General features: G+C 41.9%; 2 protein-coding genes across 8 annotated transcripts; one reads left to right on the forward strand and one right to left on the reverse strand.

Annotated features, from left to right (window-relative positions):
- Nucleotides 1-249: 249 nt before the first annotated feature.
- On the forward strand, nucleotides 250-3,685 carry LOC112262600 (intracellular hyaluronan-binding protein 4). The gene is made up of 8 exons (XM_024438230.2): nucleotides 250-694; nucleotides 1,626-1,767; nucleotides 1,988-2,098; nucleotides 2,190-2,267; nucleotides 2,378-2,464; nucleotides 2,597-2,774; nucleotides 2,901-3,074; nucleotides 3,340-3,685. Exons 1-8 carry the CDS (start codon nucleotides 424-426, stop codon nucleotides 3,403-3,405), a joined length of 1,107 nt encoding a protein of 368 aa, XP_024293998.1. The 5' UTR covers nucleotides 250-423; the 3' UTR covers nucleotides 3,406-3,685.
- A 3,573-nt stretch (nucleotides 3,686-7,258) lies between these two features.
- On the reverse strand, nucleotides 7,259-22,923 carry LOC112262601 (dual specificity protein phosphatase CDC14A). Of its 7 annotated transcripts, none has more exons than XM_024438232.2 (17): nucleotides 22,632-22,923; nucleotides 20,774-20,864; nucleotides 19,962-20,037; nucleotides 19,619-19,711; nucleotides 19,384-19,460; nucleotides 16,457-16,523; nucleotides 16,261-16,323; nucleotides 16,086-16,173; nucleotides 15,526-15,756; nucleotides 15,227-15,365; nucleotides 14,808-14,970; nucleotides 14,552-14,649; nucleotides 9,059-9,106; nucleotides 8,866-8,952; nucleotides 8,407-8,575; nucleotides 7,929-7,994; nucleotides 7,259-7,652 (listed from the first exon to the last, which is right to left on the reverse strand). In XM_024438232.2, exons 1-17 carry the CDS (start codon nucleotides 22,738-22,740, stop codon nucleotides 7,632-7,634), a joined length of 1,686 nt encoding a protein of 561 aa, XP_024294000.1. In that variant the 5' UTR covers nucleotides 22,741-22,923; the 3' UTR covers nucleotides 7,259-7,631. The 7 variants fall into 7 exon arrangements, with proteins under 7 accessions (XP_024294000.1, XP_024293999.1, XP_024294001.1 ...); XM_024438231.2 differs by having other exon boundaries at nucleotides 7,929-7,997; XM_024438233.2 differs by lacking the exon at nucleotides 22,632-22,923 and adding an exon at nucleotides 21,116-22,574 and having other exon boundaries at nucleotides 7,929-7,997.
- Between the last annotated feature and the right edge of the window lie 76 nt (nucleotides 22,924-22,999).

The following is a 22,999-nucleotide window of genomic DNA, read 5'->3' on the forward strand; positions in this document are numbered from 1 at the left end:
TGGGCAACACAGTGACTATGACACTACTGTCATCAATATGTCCACTCCTATTTATAGTTTATCTCATGATCTTGATAAAACAACTTTTGTTATGTTGTGATCATGAGATAATTATTATGTTGAGATTACGAATTATTTATTTGATTATTGTCCTCTCTGGAAAAATAGAGATGGTTGTAAAAAAGAAAATGTATCCTTTAATTAAGAGTCATGAATATTAAACAGACATGGGCGAGGTCTCTTCTAGTTCCCCACGTGAAACCATTTAAACTCACGACCAAACTATGAGCCTACTAGGTGTTTAGCAAGTTCATGTAAAATGCTCGTTATACTTTAACAACGTGTGGGTTGACTTCAGCAGTTTAACTATATTCGCTACTTTATGAGTACTGTGTAGTAGCTAAATTAGCAAGCTACATTTCCATGGCTTTGAAGTTGATTGACGTTTCCGAAAATGCAGCAATGCTCCCCGACGACTACGGTTGTATGGTGGCGAATCGTTTCTGTCAGCTTGTGGATGACGATGCCGACCCGTTCGACTTTATAAAACATGCCGAGGTACAGAAGGAGAAGAAAAAGAAAGCAAACCAAATGACAGCGAAGCCTAAAAAACCTGGACAGAGGGAGTCCCAGAAAGATAGGCGGGTCCCCGTTTTAGCCGACAGAGAAGACAACCTGCCAGGAAATAAAACAGGCAGGTGGCTAGTTTAGTAGGCTAGTTAGCAGAGTTAACTAATGGCTGGCACTGCCTAATTGGCTAGCTAATGAAAGCGCTTGCGTCTGTTCTGTCAAAGTGAAATTGTGTGTAGTGCACATGGACTCATTTAATGAAATGGCTACTAGCTAGACACCAAAGAAAGTACTCGGTAAAGCCTGGTTCGGAATTCTTTCACGTCAATGAAGATGAGGGAAAGGATGCCACTGCAGCAGACTATAGAGATGCACCCTACTGCAAGTCTCTCCTGTCGTATGGTTGGGGTGGGTATAATGTGTAAGGTTCCAACAGGAATCTGTTCCAAAAACTTCGTAAGGTACAAGGTTGCCGACAAAACGCACACAAAGTAGCACGATCAATTCACCTAGCCAACTAGCTGCCGAATAGGCATCAACTCACCTCGTAGCTTATTCTTAATGTTTGTCCATAGGCTACCAGAGTGCGGACATACATTTTTCAGAATAAACGTGGTGAGTGAAAATTATGAAATGGCAGATTCTTATTCGGCCGCTTTACAACTTTGTATGCGTTTTGTCGGCAATCTGGTTATTTACGATTGTTTTTAATAGATTACTGTTTGACCGTTCCACAAGTTATACCACCCGTAGGGTTGCATTGACGAGCAGAGGGCGCTATGATTCTACCCTGAAAATAACTTAATGCCACTGTAATTCTGGCAGGCCTCTAAATTGTGTAAATCCAGCTTTCAGTTGATTTAGGTGCTTTCTGCACTGCTGATGCTGCAATGTCATTCAGAATGAGTGGCAGAACAAATGGGTGATGTTTCAGTAGACTAGATATATTGGCATAGAATGTTATTGTCCACTCAGAAACGTGTCTACAGTAAATTTGCCTTATCTCTAGATGATGCATGACAAATTTGACTTCCAATTTCAATCACTGTTTTCAGGTGGTAAGTGGTCTGCCCGAGGGGGAGGGGTCCAGAATGAGACCAGAGGGATGGTGGAGGCTGAGAGTGGCGCAAGGCGAGGTGTTCTTGGGGAATGCAGGACCAACCAAGAGGAACACCCACCGGAGTACTCCATCCAGAAGTAGGTCCCCTTTCTGTGGAGACGTGACAAATGGAACATACTCTTGTTCCATCGCCTTCCTGGTGTTGCTATCCTATGAGCTTGGCCAAAGAAGCCTCAAATTTGACACTGCAAATGCCATGCTCAAATTAAACCTTCATTACTTTGTGAATTTTTATTTTTGTTCTCATATGGCCATCATTAGGACCTTGATTAACTTTCTCCACTTATGTTCTCCCAGGCCAGCACATTATGCTTATGGCCAAGTTCAAGGAGGTGGCTACAGAAACATGGATACTACCGGTAGCTTCAGCCTGAGGGGCAAGCGAGAGTATGAACGCCACAGTGGAACGTGAGTGCTTATCAATGTTGCAAATGAGACTTGTGTAAAAGTAATGTCATTGTTTACCACATGGTAAATGTGAAGTTTTCTTGTCTTTCAGAGTCGTCTCCCTTGAGGAGAAGAGAGGAGGACGTGGGTCCTGGAACAGGGGCTGTGTTCAAGACCCTATTTCCATGGGGTGAGTTTACTACCACATGGAGAAGTTATAATACTAAACCTGTTATTGACTCTTTTACATTATAAATCCTAGCAATGGAGGGTTTAGCATGGTTACGATCTTATCTATAGTGATGTAGGGGTGAATGTGAAGCCTGATGCAGGAGGCATCCTATCTGAGGCCGGCCAACAGCCAGCAGAGATGGCGGGAGAGAATCCGTGAGTCACTGCACCTCCACCACAACTCAACTTTTGGGGGTGATGACAACATTGATAGATACTGGGAAGATGCACAGTGCAACAGGTTTATTTGTTTTTAGCAGTTTCATTTATCCCTGCCATTCATCACAGCCTATCAGAGGTGGAGGTGGAGGGGGATGTGGTGGTCCAAGTTGCCATGGAGATGTCTCTGGACGAGTGGAAGGCCCTGCAGGAGCAGCGTCGCCCCAAGGCAGAGTTTAACCTCCGTAAACTGGACTGCAAGGTGCCCTCCAAGGCCAGAGTAATACACAAGTCCAAACGCATTGAGGTGAATGACCCCTTCAGATTAGAGCTGTGGAGCTTGACCTTTGGCAGGACCTGTACATTCATAAACAATTTGGCATTTTTGTGTTAGTTGATGTGTTTCTGTCTACATTTGGCATTTCTCTCCTAGAACTTGAAGGCGGTGTCTGTGGAAGAACAGGAAGAGGACTGTCACGTCTCCAGTCTGCGCAGGTCTGCCAATGACATCACTTCCCACGTGGAGTTCAACTTTGGCAGCCTGCTGCGCCCCAGCCGAGGGGGGAAGGGACAAGGCAGGGGGGAGAGAGGGGGGGTGACTGAAAGGGTAGGTCTTCTCTCCTTTAGACAAGATGCTGGAAACCACTACATTAGGGCAGGGGGTTTTGAGTTCTATACAGCCCAGTGTTATTTTGAAGTGAAAGCTGCTGGCAACGGTTTGACCATTCCTGGTAAAAACATGATTTTAAAAATGAAATACAATGACTGATTACAAATAAATAATCTGACCATTTTGTTAGAACTTATTTCAGAAGCATGAAACAATTTATCCTGTCCCACTTGTATTAATGTCCTGTTGTGCTTCTCTCCAGGCTTACTTCCTAGCCCCAAACCCAGAAGACCCTGATGACTTCCCTGCATTGACTGTGGGGAGATAGGTGACTCACTATATAATCTGATAAAATTTTGGGAATTTACAGTGTGCCTTTTTATATATAGGGAATCCCTTGTAATACAATTAGTAATTGTAATTGTATTACAAGGGATTCCCTGTTTACATTTGCCTCCTGGTGAAATGGGTTGCTCTCTAATAAGCACTGTTTGGTTTGTTGCTATGACAACACACTGGTCTTGTGTACATTTGTTATTTCTCCTGGCTTGGGTTCTGACTGAAGCAATGTTCAATAAGACCTGTGATAAATGCACTGATGGCTTGTGTCTTGTCTTACTCTGTTCGTCTTAAGGACACAACAGCCCAACAGTAAGGGTGTCCTGCCCCAGACAGACTATTGGCAGTCCATTTTCTTACAATTTTCCAGTGATTCTACATTTTCAATAGCCACTGTTCGACACCCAGGTATGATCTACTGTGAACAGCAGACTGTTCCTGTTGATCTCTTGTACTTTACACACTTGTGTCTTACCAGTTAAGGGTATTCTGTGGAGACTTTATGATGTACAGCTGCAGACACTGTTCTGAACCTTCACAGCACACACTGAACAAATCTCTCCACACCTGTTCTCTGCTTTCGTCTAGCACAATTAAGTGTAAGATTTAAGTACAAAGCTTGGAAAACCATGAATGGCACTAGTAAGGGGTGTCCAACAGAGTTCAGTTTGTCACATGTAATTTATAGAATAAGACAATGGTGAGTACAAGTGGTGGGATTTTATTTCAAAGCTGGTATACTCCATGTGCATGATAATCACGAATGAGGTGTCCTTTTAGGACTTATTTTTCTGTAATACTTCTGATTGTATGGTTCACGTACAAAAATATTTACAAAGTACAAATCAAATGTTTTCAGGGTATCAAATGTGACTTATTTACAGTTAAGTACAGCATCTCAACAAAATACAGATGAAATGCTTCACTGGGTAAAAGGGCATAGAAATGTAGGCAAATCAGATATTCAGGGTGGCATTGTAGTTACATTTCTATATGCAACATTCAGAAAGATACCCCTCTTGAACAAGAATTGACTTGAGCTAGGCTTTTCACAACTTCTCATTAAAGGTTAAATCTGAGCGGTGCCTTGTCAACAAGCAAATAAGACGTTGGTCTGGCAACATTCAACGTAAACAAGCAGGCAACTCTTATGTACTGGTAACTTCCAAAATAAAGGAACCTCAAGTGTTTTATAGGGCCACAGATTCTACAAGAGTGGACCTGGTGACAGACACGCACACCCGCTGAGACCCCTCTTTCAAAATCACTGGGTATTTAAATTGCCTAATTAACTCAAACCTGAGGCGTATACTACGTGCCTGGTTTGAGGAAACTTTCAACTCGGGATAACCAGAAGTGGCTCATCTTTTAGCCAGGTACTTTATGCTGCAATGAATGACTCAATTAACTCCACTAATACTTAAGTGTCTGAGCCTCAAGTTTAGGACCAATGAAATAGATTCTCTCCCTCTCAAACATTGCATCATCACCTTTATATTTCATGAATGCCAGGCTTCCCCAAATATTTCCCAAAAATATAAAATCATTTATTTCATGTGTTTTTATAATTTGATGCAAGCATTTCGCCTCCCTTGATAAATGTTTGTTATAAAAGGATTAGCGCAACTGTGGGTTGTCTTGGTGCAGCAAAACAGGATGCACCTGAGCTCAATTTTGAGTCTCACAGCAAAGGATCTGAATACTTATGTAATTAATACATTATGGGGTATTGGGTGTAGATTTGAATAAGCCTGTAACGAGATGTGGATAAAGTGAAGGGGTCTTAATTATTTCCGAATGCACTGTATCACGGTGGCGTATTGAAAAAAAAAAAAGTATTTACCTAGGCAAGTCAGTTAAGAACAAATTCTTATTTTCAATGACGGCCTAGGAACAGTGCCTGTTCAGGGGCAGAACGACAGATTTGTACCTTGTCTGCTCGGGGGTTTGAACTTGCAACCTTCCAGTTACTAGTCCAACGCTCTAATCACTAGGCTACCCTGCCGCCCCAGGATAGCCTAGTGAACGAATAGGTTAAAAGCAAACACAATTACCACAACAGGTTGTAATATGGCTTTTTCCCCCCCTGGCTTGGCTTCCTCAGTGAATTTACCCACGCACGCTACTGCACGGCTAACACGGAACCCAAACCGGATGCGCGCCTGCGCCATCGTGCATAACTGTATTTTGTCCCCCCACACCAAACGCGATCACGACACACAGGTTAAAATATCAAAACACTCAACCAATTACATAAAATTTGGGGACAGGTCGAAAGCATTAAACATTTATGGCAATTTAGCTTGCTAATTTGTCCTGGGCTATAAACATTGAGTTGTGCATTTCAGGTAAAATAACAAGGGCCACTCCTCTGACAATTAATCCACAGAAAACGGTCAACTGAATCGTTTCTAGTCATCTCTCCTCCTAGGCTTTTTTTGACTTTATATTGCGATTGGCAACGTTCATAAATTAGATGCATTAACGCCACTGACCTCGTTCGTCAATCAGTCACGTGGGTATAACCAATGAGATGGTACTGGGTACCTGCTTCTATAAACCAATTAGGAGATGGGAGAGGCAGGACTTGCAGCGCTATCTGCGTCACAAATAGAACTGACTTCTATTTTAGCCCATGGCAACGCAGATGCTCGTGAGCAGTGTGGGTGCAATAATTGAGTAATATAAATTTCTACATTTATTTTGCAACGCAAGCATTGTAGTCAGCCTGTGAGCTGGAATGTGAAGCAAACTGAAGCTAGCTGCCCCCCTTTCAATATACGTTGAATCGCTCAGTTACTTAAAACCTGTTAAGCCTCCCCCTACTTTTTCGGAAATTCTGTTAAAAATCGCGCAACATTTTGGCGTCCTGCTACTCAGGCCAGGAATATAGTATATGCATATGATTAGTATGTGTGTATAGAAAACACTCAGACGTTTCCAAAACTGTTTAAATCACGGCTGTGACTATAACAGAACGTCTGTTTCATCGAAAAGCGCAGGAAAATCTGATCACTGGAGATGGAAAAAAATATCCATGCGCCACTCCCAGGAATTGTTAAAGGTGAACCGTATTAAATGAGGCCGAGCTTGCAGTACCTACAGCTTCCACAGGATGTATAGAGTCTCCTCATTTGATTCTGATTTGATTCTTGGTAGATCCGACCAAAGGGAACCGATTCCCTCCGACCACCAACCTGAGGCATTGTCTCTGTGTTTTTCCGGACATTTTCCACACGACCAACTATCGAATTTACATCGCCTCCTGATGATTTTTATAGCTTATTAACGTGTAGTTATACCTAAAGTTGCATTAGAAAGGTATTTCAAGTGTTTTGTGAAAGTTTATCGTCGAATTTTTAACTTTTAAAAAATGACGTTACGTTATGAAACGCTATTTTTTCCGTTTATCACACAGTCTTCATAGATCGATATCTAGGCTATATATGGACCGATTTAATCCAAAAAAAGACCCAGTATTGATTATGGGACATCAAGGTGTGCCAAGAAAGAAGATGGTCAAAGGTAATTAATGTTTTATATTTTATTGTGCGGTTTGTGTAGCGCCGACTATGCTAATTCTTTTGTTTACATCCCCTACGGGTCTTTTGGGGTGTTGCATGCTATCAGATAATAGCTTCTCATGCTTTCGAAAAGCATTTTAAAAATCTGACTCGGTGGCTAGATTCACAATGACTGTAGCTTTATTTCAATACCAAGCATGTGTATTTTAATGAACGTTTGCGTTTTAACTAATACTATTAGCGTGTAGCGTAGCGCATTTGCATTTCCAGAGCTCTAGGTGGGACGTCTGCGTCTCAAGTAGGCTCAAGAGGTTAAGGTTTCCTTTATTTTGGCAGTTACATTTGAAATGGCACTATTCCCACTACTTATGGCCAGGACACAGTTTTGTTTCATGATATAAACAGTGAAATATAATATATATATATATATATATAGTAATAAAAAGGGGATGGCAAATTAATTCCAAACTAACTGAACATGGTTTACATCTGATTGAATGGGAAGAAAAACCGAGACATCACATTTCCTCATCAACATCCCTTAAAATCAGCAATTGACTGGACTGGTTCAAGTAAAATAAACCCAGTCCCGCTTAAGAAATGAAAACAAAAATCTCCATTTGCAGGAGCTGCAGGTAGACTGTACTCCCTTAGAATTCCAGAATCTCAGGCTCAGCGCAGTAGAGGAGCTCTAGCTTTGGGTATGGAGTGACTGAAGGGACAGAAAGCACACAATTACACCCAGGAAGAGAGAAATGGGACATACAGATCATACACCTCAAAATGCTCAATAACACTACATTGGCTTCTATTCATTAGACCCTAGGGGTAAACAAAATGTGCCAGATTTGACTATGCATGCAGTCATTCCATTATAATAGTAAAAGGACTAAATGAAAAGGGGAAGAGGTTGACTGGAGACATTTTGCACACTAACAATAGCATAGAACGGAGCAGTGAGACGAGGATAGAAAAAGGAAATAGATACCATAGTCTCGTAAAGCGCATTGATTGTAAAGAACATCGAGTTTTCCGTCCTCTGGACACAGTGCGTCTGCTAAGAGGGAAATTACAAAGAAGAAAACAAGGGAAAGGAAAGGGACACGTGATTCCCCTTGTAGAACAATGATTCATGTCAGCAGAATCCCAAACAGCTTATGACAGGATGCCGGTGTCTGAAAGCAAGGAGACCGTGTGAGCAGTAAAGTCCAGAGAAGCTATAGCCAGTCATACTTCTGGATCAGCCATTCTAATAGAACATGCACGGAGCCATATGGAGTGTGAAGCGCTGCAGAGAGTATTCCAAGTGTTTGAGCTGGAGCGTTGAGAGCTTGAAAGTTTTTGGAAGGTCATGTGAAATGCAAAGGCTCAGTTAAGCAGACCTTGGTATGTGGAGGACCAACGGAGTAGGAGAGAATGAGGTTGAGCCCAGAGAAAGAGATTGAGGAGAGGCTAGGTGGGCTTGCCTTCTGAGGGGCCTGCAGCATGTTTAGGTTGGGCAGGTTGCCTGTGCTGCCTGCGTTGGTGGCTGTGTCTCTATGGCAGCCACTGGACTCACAGCACACTGGCTCTCTGTCGCTGGCCACTACATGCATGCTGCCTAGAGACCTGGCTAGTCTGGAGCTGCACAGGGAGCTGGCGGAGAGGAGGGAACGGGTTATTGGAACCATGAATGGCTATGGCTGGTTCTGTCCAGTTTACTTTACACACGTGTCAACTCTTTTCTGTATGACTGAGTAAACAAAGAGTTGCAACGCAAGCCATTTAATATGAATATACAGCCAGTAAATATGAGAAATAGTGCCCGAGCCAAAACTTAAGTTACACACACCCAATATTAACTTTCACATAAATCATGCACTGCTGTCAATGAAAGTAGTAGTTTGAATTCTCTAGGACGGCTCATTGGAGACATTGCCACTAACCTGCCCCCCACACTGTTGGCAGGCAGCGAGGTTCTGGTTCTCTTCCTATTGTCTGAGGCATCAGGCCCACTAGACTGCAGGAGAATCCTGAAGCAGACACACAACTCACACTTTAATGGTGATGCTCAATGTCCTCAACGGGCATGTATATAAAAAAGTGAGTTTGTGAGACATTCGGGATGTGTTTAAGTACCTTAAAGACTGCGATGAGGACCTGGTGTGAATCTTGTTCTCTTCTTGTCTGTAAATAAACACAAACACACACAATATTTCAACACCAACAGCAAGCGAGGGGGAAAGACAGGAGGAGATGCCAAGACTGAAGGTGGGAGGGAGAGAGCAAACAGGCAGCAACTGCAGAATATTACAGAATTCTAAGATCATTGATCCATGTACATTTAATTATTCTTGTAATGCAATGGACCCTCATTCATTAACCTAAGGCTCTGAGAGGTTCAAATTAGTTATCCCCAACTTTAAAGGTTTGATGCAAAGCGAGTGGAATGTAAGGCAATAATAGCATTGTTGTTTGCTCAGGTTCTGGAGGCCTGAGAGGTCAAATATTAGCTAGTTGATTTATTAGGGCACTTAATTATTAATTTGATAAATATCTCCTTTGATAAATTAATTGAAGTGCAACATTTAGTGTTGTGTGTAAGGGATTTGCATTGGCTTTGCAGCGAAGGGAACCATTATTCCAAAACAGAGATTCAAGGAGTGAAATGTAAAGGCTATGGTTATTACTTGTCATACTTAAAGTTAAACCTCAGGACAACCATTGTCAGCCAAGGAGGACACAGCGTTAAAAATAACAGACCATCGAAACGTGATTCCTGCCCTCCTCATTTTCAAAAACATAAACTTCCTTTGCAGCCAGGGGGTGACAAACGTGTAGCCGGTTTAGAAGTGTAAAGTTAGGTGAGGATGGTGGGCGGGAGACAGGGCCAGGCACATAAACTGGTGTTGAGGAGGGGGTAAATAAAGGAAGGGATACACTTACAGCATTCTCAGTTAGACTCCGGAAGGGGGAAGGGTTTGGGGGACAGACTGGCAGGAGAGCTCAGTGAAATCCTAACCCGTCTATACAGAAATGCAGGATGGAAGAAGGGAAGCCATACACAATCCACCACAGGGCAAGGCTACACAGGGACGAGAGCAGCATGGCTACCAACCATCTAAGAGGGGGAAAACATCCAACAAACAGAACAGAAACAAAAACATGACAGAGAGAAAGGAAGGATAGACAGAGAGAATCTCACGTTTTCTCCTCCCCACGGACTGGGTCAGGCACAGCCAACAAAAATGCCCTGCCATGAGTCCTACACATCCACTAGCCTGGGTGGCAGACCCTTTCTACTAAAGCCATCTGGTTGTCTTACTTGACAAAAGTAAGAAAGTGGTATTATTACATGCTGAAACTGTTAGGCACCCAGGCTACATATTCACTAGCAGAACCAGGCTAACAAGTAAAGCCTTTTCACATTACACCACAGCAGAAATGGGTACCTGCAAGGTTTTCACTAACTACTCAAGTCTCACCTAAGTTCTGGCATTGATTTGAGACAACTTGTTTTCCACAGCATGCTAAAAGTGTTTCCCAAACAGTGGACTGGGCCTTTGACCCTATGCAGTGATAATAGCACCTTTCAGAGTCTACCATCTTCTATAATTGCAGAGGTATAGGCCTAAGAGTGGTTTAAAAATGGGGAAACATGAAAGCTTGCTTCTAGTTCTGTAAGACTGAATTCAAAGACACAATTCACCTATTTTAAGAACGTGAAATGTCAGAACAGTAGAGAGAATGATTTATTTCAGCTTTTATTTCTTTCATCACATTCCCAGTGGGTCAGAAGTTTACATACACTCAATTAGTATTTGGTAGCATTGCTTTTACATTGTTTAACTTGGGTCAAACATTTCAGGTAGCCTTCCACAATAAGTTGGGTGCATTTTGGCCCATTCCTCCTGACAGAGCTGGTGTAACTGAGTCAGGTTTGTGGGCCTCCTTGCTCGCATATGCTTTTTCAGTTCTGCCCACAAATTTTCTATAGGATTAAGGTCAGGGCTTTGTGATGGCCACTCCAATACCTTGACTTTGTTCTCCTTAAGCCATTTTGCCACAACTTTGGAAGTATACCTGGGGTCATTGTCCATTTGGAAGACCCATTTGTGACCAAGCTTTAACTTCCTGACTAATCTCTTGAGATGTTGCTTCAATATATCCACATCATTTCCCTTGCTCATGATGCCATCTATTTTGTGAAGTGCACCAGTCCCTCCTGCAGCAAAGCACCCCCACAACATCATGGTTGGGATGGTGTTCTTCAGCTTGCAAGCCTCCCCCTTTTTCCTCCAAACATAACGATGGTCATTATGGCCAAACAGTTCTATTTTTGTTTCAGCAAACCAGAGGACATTTCTTCAAAAAGTACAATTTTTGTCCCCATGTGCAGTTGCAAACTGTGGTCTGGCATTTTTAATGGCAGTATTGGAGTAGTGGCTTCTTCATTGATGAGCAGCCTTTCAGGTTATGTCGATATAGGACTCGTTTTACTGTGGATATAGATACTTTTGTACAGCATCTTACTCCAGATACTCCAGCATCTTCACAAGGTCCTTTGCTGTTGTTCTGGGATTGATTTGCACTTTTCGCACCAAAGTACGTTCATCTCTAGGAGACATAACGCGTCTCCTTCCCGAGCGGTATGACGGCTGCGTGGTCCCATGGCGTTTATACTTCCTTACTATTGTTTGTACAGATGAACGTGGTACCTTCAGGTGTTTGGAAATTGCTCCCAAGGATGAACCAGACTTGTGGAGGTCTATATTTTATTTTCCTGAGGTCTTGGCTGATTTCTTTGGATTTTCCCATGATGCAAGCAAAGAGGCACTGAGTTTGAAGGAAGGCCTTGAAAGGCACAGTCACCTTAGTGTATGTAAACTTCTGACCCACTGGAATTGTGACACAGTGAATTGTAAGTGAAATAATCTGTCTGTAAACAATTGTTGGAAAAATTACTTGTGCCGTGCACAAAGTAGATGTCCTAACCAACTTGCCAAAACTATGGGCACAAACCCACCGTTGCTGGACCAGACAAGACTGGCAGAAAGTCCTCTTCACTGATGAGTCGCGGTTTTGTCTCACCAGGGGTGATGGTCGAATTCGCGTTTATCGTCAATGGAATGAGTGTTACACCGAGGCCTGTACTCCGGAGCAGGATCGATTTGGAGGTGGAGGGTCTGTCATGGTGTGGGGCGGTGTGTCACAGCATCATCGGACTGAGCTTGTTGTCATTGCAGACAATCTCAACGCTGTGCTTTACAGGGAAGACATCCTCCGCCCTCATGTGGTACCCATTCTGCAGGCTCATCCTGACATGACCCTCCAGCATGACAGTGCACCAGCCATACTGCTCTTTCTGTGCGTGATTTCCTGCAAGATAGAAATGTCAGCCCGGCTCTCAAACCCATTGAGCACGTCTGGGACCTGTTTGATCGGAGGGTGAGGGCTAGGGCCATTTCCCCCAGAAATGTCTGGGAACTTGCAGGTGCCTTGGTGGTAGAGTGGGGTGACATCTCACAGCAAAACTGGCAAATCTGGTACAGTCCATGAGGAGGAGATTCACTGCAGTACTTAATGCAGCTGGTGGCCACACCAGATACTGACTGTTACTTTTGATTTTGACCCCCCCCCCCCCTTTGTTCAGGGACATATTATTCAATTTCTGTTAGTCACATGTCTGTGAAACTTGTTCAGTTTATGTCTCAGTTGTTGAATCTTGTTATGTTCATACAAATATTTACACATGTTACGTTTGCTGAAAATAAACGCAGTTGACAGTGAGGACGTTTCTTTTTTTGCTGAGATATATATAGGCCTACACACCTGAAGAATGGCTTCACAATATGTGTGTGAATACAAATCACCTACAAAAAATATATATTAAAGTAAGAAATAAAAATCTGCCAAATGTTGTCCCACAGAGAACACCAAGGGCATGTCACAATCACATGTAGGCTACTCTCATAAGTCTGTAAAGGTGCCTGTGGCAGATAGTGGTCAATTAAGGATATAAATTGAGACTTACTGGCAATAAAAGCAATATAATTCCAAAGACAAGAGTACAAGGTACAGAAGTAGCCTATGGTGCTCGAACCTTTACTACCACAAGAGTCCGAGGGATTCTTCCAAGACAGATGTGAGCTTGGTTCAATAGAGGACTTTTAAGCAGGAGGAAGCAAGGCTTGAACAGTACACAGGCAGTACCCAGTCACAAACACAATGGAAAAATATACATTTGCAGCATTTTATATTCAACCCGGCCCAACACTTAATACATATTACACACATAGAATACAGAGGCCATGCATGTCAAAGGTTAAATCATGCTTTAAGTCGTGCATTGGTAAAAAAACAGATCACACGTGCCCACAGTCAATGTTGCATTGTGCATTTTAGTCCCTTGAACAGAGGGGGAAAAATAAATAAATAGGTAGCTAGATTATGATTGTTTATTACGAGTTTAAGGTTTGGCCAGCGATTCACAGCATCTCAGAGCATATTGGTGTATCCATGATGGAGAAACCACATTCTGTCTCACATCAATAGTACAAGTAGTCCTACAGTGGATTCTCACCCTTGCTAGCCTGTGCAGATCAAAGCAGCACGTGCCAGAACAGGTGACCAAAATCATTAATCACATTATGCATCCATCCACTGCCCATCTTATCTTACTGCGGTCACCCAAAAGCCACACATCCATTTGCATGGCACAATTTATACAGGAAGAGGAAGCTAGTCAGACAGGTAGTGACATGCACTTACCTCCATTATACAAAACCTCACTTCCTCTCTCTCTCTGTTTTTTCCCCCCTCTGTCTCTCTGCTACATTTTAAAATGTAGACACTCCAGACAGCACTCTGGCCACACGATGCCTAAGAGGCTCCAGCAATGTACTACCGCTTGCCTGCCACGGGATAACAAAACCCATAGCCATAGGTGTACACAGATGCCTGCAAACTGTCCATGTTGGCACCAAATGTTCCACAACAATAACATTCTCATTTGGATTCTCATTGGATGTGCCAACATGGGACCCTTTAAAATAGCAAATATGGCACTCATTAAAATAGTAAAGTATGCCTAGCCCACATGGGCTAGGCATACTTTACTAGGCATACTTTGAATGACTACTTTCAGTCATTCAACATAGCCAGTATAAATCAACAATCAATTCGTATTAGGATCCTGAGTAGCAGCTATATGATATGGTTCTGAGGCAGTCAGTGGAAAATAAGCCATGATTACAAGACCAAATACATGGCACAAACAGAACAATCTGACTGTTATATTAAGGTAATTAAAGCTGTAAAACTAAGCTAAACTCCATTCAACCCAAACCTGTATAGAAACCCATAGTAGATGGGTATAATGGGCCAGCTATCTTGAGGCAAAAATCAAATACTTGTCACCCAAGAATGCATGGTGGGGCATGAAATGACCTGAAAAAGGGACACCCTACAACAATATCAAAGGATCTCAAGTCATAATCCAGATGAAACCTCAACTTCCTCTAATCATCAAAATGACTTGGATAAACTGACTACACAGGCTGCTCCTATCCAACCCCCCAAAACAAGTCAGTGTGATGCATGGCGGGAGTTGTAGGCAGATCGGAAACTTACGAAAGGGAACCTGTGGTTGTTCTCGCCTGCCTCTTGCTCTTCAGGGCTCGCAGTTTATCACCCTGGGTGATGCCATTCCTCTCCTCATCGTCACTATACTGAGGAAAATAGAAGAGGGAGACAAACGTTCAAAGAATGTGTAAAAAAAGAAAAGGAGATGAATACATTTGCTTACCATTCCCTCCCTTCTTTATGTGAAGGTATATTCAATTTCTGCATATCAAATAAAACCAGAAAGGATTTCCAAAATTCTCACCAGTTCTGCCTCTTCCTTTTTGGACATCCTGCTTTTGTTGCTGCCGTTGATAGTGATGTCATCAACCCCCGACAGGATTCTGGTGACGGCCAGCTTGCCGTTCTCCTGCTCGTTCATCTTCTCCCGGAAAACATCTCCCTCCGACCACAAGCTGATCTGCTTACTGCAGCATCGTGAGAAAAAACAGCAATCAAGTTGTACATCTCCCTACAAACAAATTGGTTACTGATCAACAATTGACACAACTCAATCAAAGAGCTTCCAGAACTGAAACACTTGAGTTGAATCTGGCACGTTAGTGCTGGGTTGGAACAAAAGCATGCCTGTGGCTCCCCAGGACTAGAGCTGGTGACCACTGATCTATACAGTAAAATCCGTCACAACAATGGATTGAATCTAGATAAAAATCAGACACATACTCTTCCACAAAGTTTTGTTGTGGGCCGATGACTGATCCTGGCCGGCAGATCCTCATCCAGGCGATGGCCTCAGATGCAGTCAGGCGGTAGTGCTTCATCATGTAACAGCCTATCAGAGTGCCTGTTCGACCCAGACCCGCTGAAAAATGTCGGCATTGGTTAAATACATAGTTATTGATCAGACTTTTTGTGCAAATCTTTCCCATTCGTTTGGGACAGAGGCCTACACATTTTTTGGGAAATATGGCCTCCACTCAACTCCAGATGGTATAAAAGGATAACATAATGAGGTCTTGTACCTTTGCAGTGAACAGCGATAGCTCCATCTGCATTCTCACAGATGTTGAGGAACTTCCTGACGATGGCATCATTTGGCGTGCTTCCGTCCACGAAGAAGAGGTCGTGGTGCTCGAAGCCCATGTCAGTGAAGCGCTTGGCATCGTACATCTTCTTGTTGAGACGGACGATGGCTGTGATGTTGTGTTTCCTGAAATAAGGAAAGTAGGCCTCGGGGGCATGGAGAGGGTAACCTGGAGAGAGAACAAGGGTTTTGTAGAAAGATGTAATTGAAAAAAAAAAAACATTAAAAAAAAATCTGTACACCTGAAGTAACATATTTGTGCACAGATGTGTAGCTGAAGTGTACGCACAGTGTATACTTGTAAAACAAACAATTATTTGATTACGGTCTGTGACTGAAATATTGCATGTTATTCGATATCCACTTTGCAAGTATAGGCTTCTACACAGTATAAGGGAGGTCATTTCCCAGTCATTCTCAGTAGGGAAAATATCCCAATTTGGCAGCATGTCCTTACATCTCAGATTGCAGAAAGCTAATGTGGAGGGTTTCACATACCGTTCTCTATTTTGCTTTTTGGATGAGGGCCGCTGAACGCTAGGAACTTTCCAGGAATAATCCAGTTGAAATCTCCATTTTCTGCTCTCTGCAAAAAAGAGATGTGGACAGAATTATGAATCACTTATTGATGTTTACTCAACTTGCATTCTGAAGTATGATAATGAAAACGTACCTCATAATGCTCGTATTCCTCCACATCAAACTGGGAGAAATCAAGCCAGCCAAACTGCAGAGCCTGAAGAGAAAATTAATGGAAGTTAAGAGTTCCATGCTCCAAATAAAATAAATGCAATATTTCTTAAATGTCATAACTGTGCAGCTGCAAATTAACTTGTTCGTCTAACATCAGACTGACTGAAGCAGTGTACCTTGTATATGGCGCGCAGGCAGTCTAGAATGTTCAGATTGTACATACAAGTTCCAAAAGAGGCATCTCTGTTTAAAGCAAACCAGAAACAATCCAAATCAACTACATCTTTTTAAAGCATTCATACCACATTTATAAGTAGAGATGCACGACATATCAGTGAACATATCGGAATCGGACGATATTAGCTAAAAAATTCCAACATCGGTATTGGCCAATGTCTAGTTTAACACCCTGATGTGCAAAACCGATGTCAAAGCTGACGTGCATACCTATATAACGTACATACATGACGTAATGACGCCACGTAAAATGATGCGCTACACGTGCAACACAGCATTCATAACCTAGCCCACAATGTCTGCTGTGTGGATTGAGCAGTCAAGCAGTCATTTGAAAGAGTAACACAATTTCAACGAGACAACTCAAAGGCGAAATCCATTAAAGCCAAGATAATGGATTTCATTGCCCTTGACAATCAACCATTCTCTGTCGTGGGTGATGTTGGCTTTCACCGACTGGTCAAACACCGGTACACACTACCAAGTGCTCTATGTTGCCCTACCGGAGTTAACACAGTAATAGCGTCACTGCTATTAGCTTCACGACATGCATACTATGGAACACCGTTTGGGTCTTTGCGTGTCAAAAAAGATACAGCAGCACTGTCAAAGCTGTACAAAAAAGTCTGCAAACAAGCAAACACCGGACACAAACCATGTGTTTACAATACCGCGTTGGTAATGAAGTATAACTTGTTCGACCGCAACTTCTGGGGTAGCTCGCTTTAGCTTGGTACCTAGTTAGCACAAATACAACCAACCTGAAAACAATGACCAGTAGAACCTGCAGTCATTTTCATTATTCTTAGCAATGATTTAGGAATCGTTGTGAGTAAGTATTAGCTAGGTTGCCACTTGTTGTTCACCTATTGAAATTGAACTTGAGTTCATTAAAATTAATATGTAGCCAGCTACTTAACTCAGCTACCAAAGATAACATTATAAGCAGCCAGCTAGCTTCATCGGGCTAGTGAGGCTTGACCGCACCAGGCTATGTGTTGTGAAAATATCCACAATAAGGATTAGGCACAAGTGGAATTTGCGGTTTGCTTTCAAAATAAAAGCTCAGATAGCTGATGTTTAAAGTTGGTGAGGGAGATAAGTCTCCAACTTCAGCGATTTTTGCAATTCATTCCATTCATTGGCAGCAGAGAACTGGAAGGAAAGGAAGCAAAAGCAGGTGTTGGCTTTGGGGATGACCAGTGAGATATACCTGCTGGAGCGCGTGCTATGGGTGGATGTTGTTATCGTGACCAGTGAGCTGAGATAAGGCGGAGCTTACCTAGCAAAGACTTATAGATGACCTGGAGCCAGTGGGTCTGGCGATGAATATGTAGCAAGGGCCAGCAGACAAGAGCATACAGGTCGCAGTGGTGGGTGGTATATGGGGCTTTGTTGACAAAACGGATGTCACCGTGATAGACTGCATCCAGTTTGCTGAGTGTTGGAGGCTAATTTGTAAATGACGTCGCCGAAGTTGAGGATCGGTGGAATAGTCCGTTTTAAGAAGGTATGTTTGGCGGCGTGAGTGAAGGAGCCTTTGTTGCGAAATAGGAAGCCGATTCTAGATTTAATTTTGGATTGGATTAGAAACTATTGTGGCTAATCCTTATTGTGGCTAGCTTCACATAGATGGGTCCGACCACCATTAATCAAATAATAACTGTCTTATAAATTAGGCTTATTTTAGATGACAACTAGCTATATAGTTAGCTAGCTAACTATAGCTACTGAAACAGATTGTTGTTTTGCTATGTTTTTGGGGAAGAACATTGTTTGCATCCATAAGCAAGCTAGCTTTTTTTTAATGACCAGCACTAAGTGCGCGAGACAACTTTACCAGCATATGTATTGATGAATCGTTGTGACATATGAAATACGAGTGATAGTGTAATCAATGTGTAATAACTACGTAAAAAAATGTATGAACCCGTTAAATTATTATGTGTCGTGCATTTATATTCAGGTTCTGATTGGTCAACAAGCTTTTTTGACACGTCAAATAGTGTTAAATAGTATATTTTTTGACACGTAAAGACCCAACGGCATTCCATAGCAAAGACCCAAAAAGCGTTCCATAGAAATCCTGGTTGAAAATGAAACGACTGAACAAATTAACAATGAAACACCACAGCAAGTAAGTGAAAGAAATAGGTTTTGATTGTTTTACTGTTAATGCAAACATAAAAATCTGTCGTTCTGCCCCTGAACAGGCAGTTAACCCGCTGTTCCTAGGCCGTCATTGAAAATAAGAATTTGTTCTTAACTGACTTGCCTAGTTAAATAAAAGGTAAAAAAATAAATAAAAAATGCCAACAAAATAACTTTTTGGTCAAGGTTACACACCATGTGTGTAACCTTTATTTAACTAGGCAAGTCAGTTAAGAACAAACTCTTATTTACAATGACGGACTACCCTGGTCAAACCCGGACCAATTGCACTCCGCCCTATGGGACTCCCAATCACGGCCGGATGTGATAGAGCCTGGATTCGAACCGGTGACTGTAGTGATGCCTCTTGAACTGAGATGCAGTGCCTTAAACCGCTGGTCCATGTGTGTTTTTTTAAACTATTTAACTGTACTAGAATGCTTAAAAGGCCAATAAAATTGTAAATATCGGTTATCGGCATCGTTTTTTTGGCAAGGAAAATATTGGATATTAGCCAAAAAGTAATATCGGTGGATCACTATTTATCGGTGCATCACTATTTATAAGGTATAAATACATATCAAATTACAGCTCCAGACAGCATGATAAAAACTTAATGACATTGATCAATTGTCATAGACGCTACTTTCTAACATGTGCTCTTGAGAAGTTCCTCACTCTGTGAAGTTCTCCTTCAGTGTGTGTGTGTGTGTACCTGAAGGACAGGTAGGTAGAGTTCCTGGACACCAGTAGACTGTAGGCTTCCTCTGGCGTCTTCTGCAAATGCATCACCTTCAAACAAACAGGCCAGTATTATGGAGAAACTACTAATGGATAGCAACATTTTAAAAGAAGATACACAAGCACTTTTACTGTACGGTAACATGTAATACATCATGACTCAGGGCTATCAACGGGTATGACTTCTCTGCTGAGTGAGAAATACTTACTGCATATGAACCAATAAGATAGGCAGCATTGGCTTGTTTCTTATTATCTCCACAGGTATAGAAGACTATCTTCTTCTTTGCTAGTGTGAATGACTGCTCCAGATGTGGTGAAACAAAAACAAAATAACAATGTTAGCCAGGCTTACAATTCTGCACATCACTACACACATCACTACTTGGCCTGGACATCTAAAACCCTGCCAACATTCTCTTCAGAATATACAAGCATTAACCCCTTCTCTGACTAGTGTGACATAACTTCTATTTGGTTAGGCTGAGAGAACTGTTGACTATTAACTGTCAGTTCTCTGTCAGCGTGTGTGTCGAGGTTGAGTTTCTTTACCTTGAGCTTTTTAGTGAGTTTGCAACAAAAGCGATAGAACATGGCCAGGTTGAGCGGGCCAAAGTCTGCATAGAAGCTGGGAGAGAGAGAGAGAACAAGGCACAGACAGGTTAGGTTGACTGTTAAAGGCAAGTTTCATTAGAGACTATTCAGAAAAGTCAAACATTGAGAACGTTACAGATAGAAAAATTGGTATTTTTTGCATGACCACCTATTCTCTTTGACAATACCTTATCTACATTATATATTCATATGTGAGTGTTGTGTAATGTTGCACCGGTCTTTTAACCAACAGATTTCATTAATTAATCCACTACCCAAAACTAAGCCCCAGATGAAGACCTATGGGTGGAGACATTTATTGTGACAATAACCATATTTCACTATGTGAACTTCACTCTTAGCTGATGAACATTCATACACCACACCTTCTATCAGACAGTGTTCAAAACTTTTTATAGTGAAGTTTTATTAAGAGCTCATAAAAACAATACAGTATGCCTACTATTAGTGGGACCAAGGTAAGATACAAGTAAAATTGACAACATTAACTCCCTTTCATGATTGAAAAATAAATAAAATGGTTTTTTTATGTAACCTTTTCATCAGGGAGCCATACTGAGACCAAGGTCTCTTTTATAGATGACCTCCGAATTACAGAATACAGACACATCAAAAATATTAATATATAATGCATCTGAAATGGCTTATAAAACTGACTGAGCAGATATCAAAACAATATACTAGTGAACTGCAAATGGCACAGTCTTTTGGATATGGTCTACAAACATCCTGTAATATAAAGTACCCACTTCTCATATGACAGCTCTTCGTCTATGCAGAAGAAATGTCTGTCAGCTGTGCTTTTAATCTTCTGCTGCAGTATGGCGAAATACAGTTGATCTTGAGAAAAAAAAATATATACAACAAGAAAGGGGGTTTAAAAAGCTTTGCTTGGCATATGGACAGTTAAACAAACATACAACGTAGCTACGACTGAATGTATGTTAATTGGGACAATGTATGGACAAAACAAATGGAACACATCCTACACGTCACACGTGTCAGTTTGAATTTGAATTTCCCCCGGAAATGCCTCGACGGACTAATGTCTGCAATCTGCAGGTTTTGTTTGCTTTCAGAAAAGCACTTACCTTTGACGATTTCAATGCTTTTACTTGTGACATTGTCCTCGGTCATTCTGAAAGCGACTTGAGCCAACAATAAGTTACCAAATCAAGTTCAACGGCAATTGCTTGCCGTCTTTACTTTATAGACGCACCTAAATAATAACTTAAACGTCTGTCATAGGCACAGATCAGCACAGTAACATACACACTCAGTAGGTTAAACAAAATATATTTTCTATATCCCGTGAAATTAAAACGCTCCACTGAAGCGAACTGCATGTGGTATAGACTACCACTCAGAAACCATAGAAAGTGTGAAAAATTTTTTTTAATAGCCTAGCATAATGCTTTGTTGGGCAAGGGCTATAAATGTGTCAGCCGTCCGTCTCAGTTAACGAAATCTCTCAATATATACTGATATGACAAATAAAACGTGAACTGATTTAGCGACGAAAAAAATAAATGCCCGCATAGGAGATGTGCTCGGTACTCTGCCCAAACCGAGTTATGAAGGAAACTCATAAACGCCCCTCTCTGCAACAATGTAACGCTCTCGCGTAACGTTATTGGTTCAAGGAAACGGTAAACGCTACACAGTTGCATGGTTGGCAGGCCAATCATCCTACATTCTAGCTTGAGGATTTTTAAAGTTCATTTGAGATTCTAATTGGAACGCTGCCCAAGCCGTTGCTAGGAGATTAGTTTCGCTTGACCAATAGAAATGTATTTCCTACTTTGACGGAACACTTCCAACGTAGTCCTCAAATGAGGAATGGGTACGTTAGATCAAGCGATGTGTTGAATTGATTGCAACAATTTTTCTTACCAAGCTATAACAAAACAATAATGTTTGGTTGGTTCTACAGGACTGTAGCCTATCATGCAGGAGATAGCCTAACAAATAGCCTACAATTGACGTATTGTTTCTGTGTGCAAGAAACTCAATGAAAAATAACACGTGAGACAACTTCATTTAGTGCTGCTCGGTTTATAAAAACAGTCTAATTATCAGCCTTTTGATTCAGATTTATTTTAGCCTATTCTCATTTCGGGGTCATAAAGGTTTCTGCATTTTTCTGATGCTCATGATCAATATAGAAATAGGCCTAGACGAAAATGAATAAATTGGGGTATATGTGATCTGACTGCAGCATTGGTCACTGCATTTACGCAGCAGCATAAAATGCATCCAAATGTAGATTAGGAATAGTCACAAGAGGAATATAGTCTGCATCACAGAAGCTCTAAATTAGTTGTTTTTCATTCAGGCTGTCATGCCATCAAAAGGCGGACAACGCAGTGTCCCAATGATAATATGTACTCAATACTGTACTTCAATGCGTTAGCGATTTGGAACCGATGGTGTCGCCATTTTAGGTCAAAACAGCTGCAGGAAAATCAATTGTAGGTCTAACAGTCAGCCACATCTTAATATCTGCATTCAGCCACCGCAAGGCCAGGTAGCCTATTGTATTTGCACAAAGCTTGCTCTAAACAGTGTAAGTAGCCTACGACGGGATCCATTCCCCCAGTCTCTTACCTGATATTATACTAATGTAAATATCTGACTTTGGCTCCGCCTCCTCTCTTTGAGCTGCAAAACGCTTTTTCCTTGACTCGGGTCGCCTCTTCTCGCTTTTGCGCTTCATTCTCGCTTTTAAGCATGCACTGCCAGCATCTCCAAATCGCGCAATAAGATATCCTGTCTGCAGTGGGGTTGTCCTAGTTTACGGTGCTTTATTTGATGCTCTCTTTTGCTCTTTAGCTACGGTGTCATCCGAAACACAGTTGTTCGTTCTCCCTCAGTTTTTCCTCTGGTGACGTCTGTGAACGGGGCCAGTTTCTAAATCCCACTTCTGTGACGTAAGAGGTTGCCAGCCCCTCACTAGTCACTAGTGCTACACAATG

This window comes from Oncorhynchus tshawytscha, linkage group LG12, assembly GCF_018296145.1.
Source record: "Oncorhynchus tshawytscha isolate Ot180627B linkage group LG12, Otsh_v2.0, whole genome shotgun sequence".
Taxonomy (NCBI): domain Eukaryota; kingdom Metazoa; phylum Chordata; class Actinopteri; order Salmoniformes; family Salmonidae; genus Oncorhynchus; species Oncorhynchus tshawytscha.

Bases quoted from the DNA above. Each gene is read 5' to 3' on its own strand.
- LOC112262600 (XM_024438230.2), top strand. From the start codon at position 424: ATGGCTTTGAAGTTGATTGACGTTTCCGAAAATGCAGCAATGCTCCCC. The intron at 2,268-2,377 runs GTGAGTTTACTA...TCTTATCTATAG, and splicing joins CAAGACCCTATTTCCATGGG to TGATGTAGGGGTGAATGTGA. The intron at 2,465-2,596 runs GTGAGTCACTGC...CATTCATCACAG, and splicing joins GAGATGGCGGGAGAGAATCC to CCTATCAGAGGTGGAGGTGG.
- LOC112262601 (XM_024438231.2), bottom strand. From the start codon at position 22,740: ATGAAGCGCAAAAGCGAGAAGAGGCGACCCGAGTCAAGGAAAAAGCGT. The intron at 16,324-16,456 runs GTACACTGCTTC...TTTTCTCTTCAG, and splicing joins GCCTGCGCGCCATATACAAG to GCTCTGCAGTTTGGCTGGCT. The intron at 15,757-16,085 runs GTATGTGAAACC...TTCTCTCTCCAG, and splicing joins AAAAAGCAAAATAGAGAACG to GTTACCCTCTCCATGCCCCC.